The sequence below is a fragment of the Rhea pennata genome, chromosome 2, assembly GCF_028389875.1.
Source record: "Rhea pennata isolate bPtePen1 chromosome 2, bPtePen1.pri, whole genome shotgun sequence".
NCBI lineage: Eukaryota > Metazoa > Chordata > Aves > Rheiformes > Rheidae > Rhea > Rhea pennata.
Genome location: NC_084664.1, coordinates 140792867 through 140802049, shown reverse-complemented (window position 1 = coordinate 140802049; position 9183 = coordinate 140792867). Strand labels below are relative to the sequence as shown.

Below are 9183 nucleotides of genomic sequence, written 5' to 3'. Positions count from 1 at the left end.
TGGCAAGTGGTAATTTGTGAGTGTGACTGATACACTTTGCTTTCCCAGTTATTGCTCCTTTCACATGTCCAGTGACTGATGTAATATATGGACACACTTAGTGGTGGAAACAAGCTGGCATAGCTGAGCGTATCACGCTGAGACTCCTGAGGACTGCAATACCACCATTTTCCCCAGTTGAGAAATACCATGGACTAGTCATAGCAAGACCTCTTGTTTTGGTTTCTGGAGCAAACATTCTTGGTGCTGTAAATTCTTGCAATATTTATCTTGAAGACATAGCTGCTGGATCCCTGGAACGAGGTGCAAATCTCAGCTCTCCTTTGCTCATCTCATTTGTAAAAGTTCCTGGTCCTCATGGTGACAGAGAAAAGTCCCCCCCCCCCCCAAAAAAAAAAAAAAAAAAAAAAAAAAAAAAAAAAAAAAGGAACAGGGGGGCAGAAAGCCAATCGGGGTCCCAGATTGCCTCCCCATCCCATATCGTTTTTAACCTCCCCTCTCCTGCTTTCTTTTCTTTTTTTTTTTTTTTTTTCCTTTTTTTTCCCGACACTTGATACTGCCTTCCAGGCTAGCTCCGGAGGGTGGGAAGCAGCAAAGACGCGAAAACCGGCGGCAGAACGGTAAAAACACCCGGCAGAGGCCAGATTTTGCTTAAAGCGAGGGAGGCTTTCCAGGTTCCTGCTCCTCCGCGGGGCCAGCCCGCGCTCGGCCGGCCCGCGGCGCTGCTCATGTTTTCCACTGGCGTGGGGGGATTAGCCAGGGCAGCCCGGGGCGGGGGGAAAGTTGCTTGAATTTGCGAGGGGAGCGAGCGAGCGAGCGGCGGCGGCAAGCCGCCTCCTTCCACTGGCTGGGGGAGCTGCCAATCTGTGTTGTAATCCTGCAGGAATTTCTGCTGGGTTTAACTGCGAGCCGCGCCGCTGCCGCCCCGCACTCGGGGCGGAGGGACGGCGGCGGCGGAGCCGGCAGCGCGCAGCGGCGGCGGCAGCGGCGGCGGCGGCAGGAGCAGGAGCAGGAGCAGCCCGGGCGCCCGCAGCGCCGCGCAAGCCTCGGCCGGCGGGGGAGCGGAGCGGCGCGGCGCGGCGCGGGCGCGGAGCGGCGCGCACCTGGGCGCTGCCGAGCGGCGCAGCGCCGCTCTCTCCTTTGTGCTCGGCCCCGGCGGCCGCCGCCCGGCCGGCACCGCGGGAATAATGCGGGGCGTGTGGCTAGCGCTCACCTTCAGCTTCGTGGCCTGCGCCTCCGGGCAGCCGGTGAGTGCCCCGCGGGGCTCCGCCGGCGGGACGCGCCGCGCCGCGCCGCGCCGGGCCGGCTGCGCCCGTCTGCCGCGCCGGGGAGCGCGCAGCCCCGGCCCGGCGCGCGTTTGCCCCCCCGGGAGGAGCGCGCTCGCTCGCGGAGGCATCTGTTGGCAGCGGAGCACTCCTCGGGGACGGAGCAGAGGGAAAAACAAGAAGAAACAGAGCAAAGCCCCCGCTCTCCCGACAAGGTGAAGCCGGGGGGAACACCGTCCCTCCGGCGAGCTTCATCCCGAAGTTTGCCGCGATGCCCGCCCCGGCGGGGGACGGCGGCCGGGGGACGCGGGCTCCCCCCGGCGCCCCTTCCCCAGGCCCTGCGGGGCCGCGGCAGCCCGGAGCGACGGGGCTGCGGAGGGGACCGAGCCCGGCCCGGGGAGGCTGCTCGGCGGCCGCGCCGGGGGCTTCGGGGCGCCCCGGTCCGCGGCGGCGCGTCGTGGTGCGCGTTGGGGGCTGTGCCCCGCCGGGGGCCGGCACCCTTCCCGCCCGGCGGTGGGACTCGGCTGGCTGCACTCCTTTGAGCTGCCAGCCGGGGAAAGCCGTCCGCCGGCTCCTGGGCAGCGAGAAGTAAACGTTTCCTTGCAAAATAACCGCCCCCCGCGCCGCCGGTCCGCGTGCGGGCTCCGCTCCGCGGGGCCCGCGGGGGCGGCCGCGCTCGGGCCGGGGCCAGGGCCGGGGCCGGGGCGGGCGCGGCAGCCCGGCTGCAGGCGCGTTTCCCGGCGCGGGCTGCGCGGCTCCCCGCGGGCGGCCGCGGAACAAGGGCTCCTCTGTGCGCAGCGGCACGGGGAGCCGCGAGGGCGGCCCTTGCGCGCCTAACCCTTCCCGTACGGTTTTGCTGCGCGGCGCTGGGGATAACGCTGCTGTTTACCCTTTTCAAAGCCACGAGTGTATTTGCTAAGCGGGGACCTCCGCTTAATGCAATTAACTCGGTTGCTCGGATTTGGCCCTCTCGAAAAGCCAGTCTCTCGGCGGAGCACCCCCACCCCCGGCATGAGGACAGCGAAGCCTTGCCGTAGTGGCTTAGTCCTTCCCATCGGTGACTCCGAGGTGCTTGGAGATTGTCGTGAGAGAAGGGGGCGTGCAAATGACACGGTTGCAGCATTTTGGCAAATATGAAGAAATAATAAATTGAGGTTTTGATATGACATTAAAATACCGTGGCAATTTAATCCAATTAAAATGAGCTGCTCCACTGAACTAAATAATGTCACTAGCTTCAGTTAATGTTTGAAGTTGTCTAGTTTTTGTATAAATTAGCCCAGTCACAGACTTCATGAAATCTGGCTCATCATTAATGATTTCTAAGGATACAATTGCAAAATACTTTTCTGAAGGACTAATTAAAATGGGTTATGTAAAACACTGTCTCCAGATTCTGCTAAGTATAGCTACACTGTAGAACCACCCATTTGCTAATAAGGTACGATATATTTTAATTTTATGGAAATGTTATTATGAAGTTCTCTGATGGTGTAGAAACTCTTAAATTGCCACAGTAATTAGTTAAGTATTAAGTTTTATATTTTTTTTGCCTTAGGACAAACCTGCTCACGCAGCATGAGCCATAAGGCAAGTTGTCGGGGTGCACTGTTGCAGCATGGTTTATGGAGTAAGGGGGAGAGAGCGAGGCAGAGAGCCAGGCTGCCTGGCTCTGACGCAGCGCCCTCACGGCTGGAGAAAGTTGTGGAAAGACTGGAAAAGTAGAAGGAGGTTAATTTTCATGTTTTTTTTCTGTTTTTTTTTTCCTTTCTCTTTCTTTTATTTCACTGGGCCTGACTACAGCTGCATGGTCTCTCAAAATAGGATTTTGTAGACCTGGCTTGGGGAGAAGATATATGCCAAATGTGTAGCCTCTGCAGAATGCTGTCCTTGTAATAAAAGGAATTTTATATAGATGCTTAAAAAAACCTGCTAGTTCCTCAGAGCACTGTCAAATGGTATCATCTCTGAATTTCCCCCTGTTTGTTTGGTTTTGCTATTTATTTTTATTTAGGCAAGACAAAAATCTCTCCTTTCTGAAGATATAGGGGTCCAAGAGGTTGCTTTTTGGGGAGGAGAGGAAATAAGGAGATTGTTTCCTAAAGCAGTGTTTGCTGTCACTGTGTTTGCTTGATGTTAGTAACAAACCCTGCTGTCCAGTGGGACAAGTGGACCGATTCGATATCAGAACCATGTTAAAGATGTCCTGGAACTGAAACCCACCACTGAACCTGGGGTCGGTTTTTGTGTGTAGGGCACACATTGGTGTGTCCTGAAGTGGGCTGGGCAGCCGCAGATTGCCTTGTGCACGTTCTTCACGCTTGCAGCCATCGGGGGCTGGCATTGGGCTATTGAAGGGCAATCTTCTGATGGGCTGGTCATGTCTATGCCAAAGTGCACATGGTGGTAAGCGTTGCCCTCTTCAAAAGTGGTGGATTGCAGCCAGGGCTTGCTGGTTGAGTTGCTGCAGTGTGTGGTGTGATGTCAGATTGAAGTGGGATGCAGTAATCCCCATCAGGCCTGGAAGAATGTTGTGGGCTCACCCAGGCTTGGATGGATGGAAGAAATGTGCTTTTAAGGTACAACGATGGTTTTCTGGGTTCCTTTTAAGGGAGGGAAAGAGTGGCATAAAACTACTGGAAAGAAAGGCTCTGTAGGTGAAAGGTCTGATGGGTCTTTTAAAAAGTTCGGTCCAGTCCTGCTGACAGCAGAGTCAGCTCTTGCTGATTTTAATAGTAGCAGAGTTTGTTGCTAGTATCTGAGTTGTACTTGTCAGTTCCCATTTTGCAGATGTTAAAATACCTTTCTATTTCTTCTGGTTTCAAAGAAATTAATAGTTTCCTGTGGTTTTTGTGATTGGGTAATCCACTAGCCAGGCTGGTGCAGGTGTGGATGAAACTTTGGTGGCTAGTAGGTTCTTCTGCCTACTGCATCAGAATACTGTTCTCACAAAGAGATGACTAATAGCTGCTCTTGATAATTGCTGGACTTTGCTTCATGCCACCCCAGCCATGCGTGTGTTTGGGTTTTATGTTTTCAGCAGAACACAGCACTGGAGCGGCTAGAGTGTCAACATCAGCTGAGTGGTCCTTCTGTTTTCCCTGTTAGCATCTGAGACTGGTTTGTTGACACAAATACAGTTGTTAAAGGATGATGCTAGGGCAATACTTGCTATTGTTTTGAGAAATATTTAATCTTTTGGAAACATGATGCTTTAATTTTCCTGCATTTGTTTCTAATAGCTATGTTGCTTTTGCATTTTGGAAAATTAGTTTTGTGTTGGAGAGGAGGAAAGTTTCTTTCTGAAATATGCAGCTAGACTTTGGAGATAGTTATCAGAGGAGAAGAAGTGCTGAAGAGATAAGTAGAATTTCAGGTTTATGTGCCTTAAGTGTCTCTCTTAAGCATGGTAAATCTGCATTGCCAAGTAAGTTCCAAAAAAAAAGATAGGAAACTTATTTCATCTTAATTTATTCCTGCCTTTCCTCAGCTTGCATGAACTTTCTCTTCTCATTGTAAACTTTAAATAAATAGCTGTCCGTGCCTTTTGTGGCTTGGTAGCATCTGGAACTGGGCAGCATCCTCTAACGTGGCTGATGCCCTTTGCTCTAGTGAAGCATCAGGGTGCAACCATCCAGCAGCTCCTTGCAGTCTCATACACTGGAAATTCGCGTAAGCCCTGGCTTCTGCCTCCACTCTTGGTGATTATGACTGCAGCACTGAACTGAACTTGCTGCAGGAACTCTCCCCTTATCTGGATGTTCTCAGGAACCTCCTTCTGGGAATAGGTTTCTCTCCCAGGTTAGCTTATCTTTTGAAAATTAAACAACAGATGATTCTTGATGTGAGATCAAACACTTAAAGAAATTTCTCTTTTTAATATCTTAGCCCTGAGGTCTGCATTGGATTTGACTTAATATTCAGGCCTAAAGTGTAAAGATGTGTTCTCTACGTTTTTTTTTTTTCTAGATCCTTATCAAGGAGTAGATGAGAGCTTAGTCTTTAAGGACATTTCAGGACAGATTTCTTGGAGTTTGAATCTGATATACAGATTGTGCTTCTTGGGCAGATGATACCTCTGTGGTAGGTTTGATGTAATTGCTGCAGCTGATGGGTTAAAGATGGTGGACTTCAGAGAATTAGCCAAAAGTTGTCTACTTTGGGTTTGTTTGAAGTTTTGGGGGATGTAAGCCTCTGTGGTCATAATCTTAAGTGTAATCTCGGGATGACCAGATCAAGGGCTAATTTTTGGCTAGAAGAGGTGCAAGTTATAAAAAGCCCAACTATGATTTAATCCTTCCAGAGAGGATGAGGGGGATGTTTCTGCTGTTCTTGATGAAGGATGCAGCATTTCAGTGGGAAATCCTGAGCTCCTAGTGGAGCCCCTCAGCAGAAACCCCCAAGAAGCAGCCAGTCTTACGGAGAGCTTTCTGTTTGCCATGCTCCTCACGGCTAGTTGTCCTTGTCAAGCAGAGGCATATGGATGGCATTTATTAATTTATGTTATCTCACCAAATTGACTTTTGCCATTCATGAGTTTAAACATTTTCCTTATGGCAAAGAATTACACGCTTTAGTAAGACCCAGAGTCTGAACAAAGGAGTCTTGTCTGGTTAAGGAGAAGTACTTTTTGTCATCTTATTAGATTTGACTATTTTTTTTTACCAAAAAATGTTGTGTTTGAGAATGGGAAGCTTATTCTAGGCCCTGTGTAAGACCTTAATTGAATCTAAGTCATAAAGATGCTTTCTGTGTCCCTGCAGTTAAGAGAAGATGCACAAGTAATGAGCAAGCGATTTGGTGTAGATTCAACTTGCTTTACTTTCTATGCTGCTGCAAACATGAAAATTACTTTAGGCTGTTCTGTGAACAGACTGCTTGGTTCTCTTTAGTTCATGCTTACAAGAAAATAATAAACTGTTATCTATAATCTAGAATCTTTTCAGGAGTGGTAACTTATTCACAGGTTACACGGCACTGTTCAGTGATTTAGGAACAAGATTTCTCTTGCTCATATTGAAGGATAATTTGCAATCTCTTGAGTAAAGACTGCGTTAGTGTTTGACCCTGTAATTCTTGACAATTCTTTCTGTGTATGTTGTTTTCTTGATTAGCTCAGCCCTGAGGGATACTATCAAAAGAATACTAGATAGTTAGGCAGAAATACAAAATGCATGTAATCCTCAAAAGTATTGGAAAACTGATTGCAGTAGAAGGAAAAAATAGCATGAAACAACCATTCACGACAAATACTTTTGCGCTTAACAAATTATTTTTGTCTAAGTCTCAAGGAGGGGGTTCATTTGAAATGAAATAATGACTAATAACGCAGTGATGAATCTGCAGAAGTTGGCCCTGTCTATAGACAGGCTATTACTGTGTCACATAAGCCATGCTTAACTAAAGCGTGTGCTGGACTTCTAATTTGGTCACTATTTTTTTAGTTTATATATAAACAACTTCCTCAAATCTCCCATCAGAGCTAAATTCTTTTGTTCCAAAGGTGAGTGGATTTGGGAAAGTTCACATAAAACCTGTTTGACTATGTTTGAGTTGTGAGCATGAAGATAAATACATACTTTGTACCCTTATTAAAGGTAAGGAGACAAAGGGACTTGCAGAAGGTCAAACAGCCTGTGATATACCCAGGAGCAGAATCAAAATGTTCAGCTATATTCCGGTTGCTAATCACAATGCTAGTGTTGTCTGTATTTAAATATTATGTTGTCAGACCTGTGTTGCTTCTTCTTGATTAACCATAATGAAGTGTAATTTTCTCTAGAGGCGCTTCCACATTAATGGAGCCTGCTTGTCACCTTTCAGATCAATGTGAAGTGGCCCATCCTTATTTTTTGAATGGTATTTCGGAAGCATGAAGCTAATGGTCTGACAGAGCTGTGGGAAACAGTGCTGCTAAAGTAATACAGTCTGGGAGCTGGAGTACTTCTTAGAGAGCAGTTGGATGTGTGACTGGTCTGGCCTGAAGGCTAAGGATGTTCTGAGAGAAGAAAATATTTCATGTTCTTGCTGCCATGTGAGCTAATAACCTTGCTAGGTCTTTCATCTCTCCTGCTTTCCCCAAAGTCCTCTTCAGTGTATCTGTTTGTGTCCTTCTGTTAGATATACAAGCACAAGTGAGCCTTCCTCTTGCTCTGGGCTGAGCTGCATGAATTCCAGCTATGCCCAATAGTTACTGGTGAAAGTGCCTGAACATCTGGCAGGGCAGAGCACCTGAGGGTCACAGCTGGTTGCTGTTTGCCATGTGCTTGGTCTCTTTTGACTTGAAAAGCTGAGGCATGTCCCGTTTTCAGACTGAGATCTACAGAGAAAGACTAAAAATGAGTTTGAAGATATGAGAGTTTGGGTGCTGATGTCTCTTATATGGCCTCAGAGAGGAGAGCTATCCCGAAGACAGATATTTCCTTTTCTTGGTTAATTATTCCCACTTGTTCTGGATGTGGAGATTCTGGATCAGTGCATCATTTAAACTTATTAGCAGGTGAAAACCTCCACAAAATCTCTTTTTAAAGTGATTTGAAAAGGCTGTACAACTCCACATTCAATATGCAGTCACAGAGATTTGGCATATATACTGTTTTTATTATTTGAAATGAAAATCTGCAAGGGAAACAATGGGTAAGATGAAGCCAGCTCAAATTAATGGAAATGCACTATTGTTGGGGCATGCAAAATTTAAGTTTCCATTGCGTATAAATTTTTGACATTGCATAAGTAAAAATAGGTATGGCTTAGCCCTATAAATATAATAATGTATTATTCCTGAAGCAAAGATGTGCATAAAATAAAGTTGCTGAGAAAAATGATTCTGAGTTTTTGATTAAAAAGACACTGCAGAACATCTGATTGCTATCCTGGCTGTTGGACTGCATCTGCTTCCAGATGGGAATGCTCAGTACTTGCACATGCCACTGGTGGCAGTGCAGTTATTGCACTTTTCTGTGCAGGAGGGGGGAGGGACATCCACGAGTAGAGCATGTGAAATTGGTTATATTAATAAGTTGCTTGCATAAGTCTCATTGTAAGAAGGTGAGAAGTTCTCAAGAACTGCTATAGCAGCATATAATGTTAGAAGATTAGTCCTGTAGGATTATTAGTGATTTAAGCATGTGTAGCATGTGGTACTTGTAAATCTCTTTCTTCATGGTAGAACAAGAAAGATAACCAGTATTAGAGATGAATGTGAAAAGTTACAGAAGTGCCATATACAGCTTCTAGTTTCTTGTCTTTGGGATTATTTATAATTTTTCAGTCACGTTCTCTTGGATTGCTTCTTGTCTGTGAAGGCTATCTTTTTGACTGTAACATCTAACGTGGTTTGAGGTGGAACTTCTTGGAGTATGTTTGAAATTAAGTGTCTATGGAGACTGTATTCCAGAGCTTCTTAGCTCTCTGTAGATGTTGCAATTCTAACCTGAAAAGTCTTTGAAAACTTCCTCACTGTGTGTATGTGTGTGCGCGCACGCTTGCATGTGTGTGATTATATATAGATCTTTGTTTTACATTTTTTTTTATTTTATATCTACTTTTTGTTTGTTAGTATGTGTCCTTTCCTTAATGAAGGGCAAGATGTCTTTCAAGTGTTAGGAAAAGAAATGCCCTGCAGAATATTAAATAGTTAAATAAACAGAACAAAATTGCTCTCAGAATTGTCTGTCATTGTAGTTCTCTTGGCCTGGAATTAGAATGGGAAGAGCATCTTCTCTGACCTAATTTACCAAGAAAGAAGCCTAAAACAGAAGATGGTCTGTATAAGTATTTTGTTCCTCTTGTTTCTTTACTTTTGATTTAGTATAGCAGTTTTGTAACTACTTTCCTTGTAAATATGATCCTCCATATTTTCCACAGGTTCTTTTGATTCTTATATTATATATATATTTTTTCCTTGCTCTCTCTGCAG

The 9183-nt window shown here is 46.4% G+C and overlaps 1 protein-coding gene across 1 annotated transcript in view; it reads left to right on the top strand.

Moving 5' to 3' along the window:
* The first annotated feature begins 928 nt into the window (after window positions 1-928).
* SDC2 (syndecan 2) overlaps window positions 929-9183 on the top strand; it is a 64558-nt gene continuing 56303 nt past the window's right edge. The window contains exon 1 of the mRNA XM_062570491.1: window positions 929-1247. Coding sequence (XP_062426475.1) covers window positions 1188-1247 — 60 coding nt within the window. The 5' untranslated portion in view covers window positions 929-1187. The remainder of the gene's footprint in view (window positions 1248-9183) is intronic.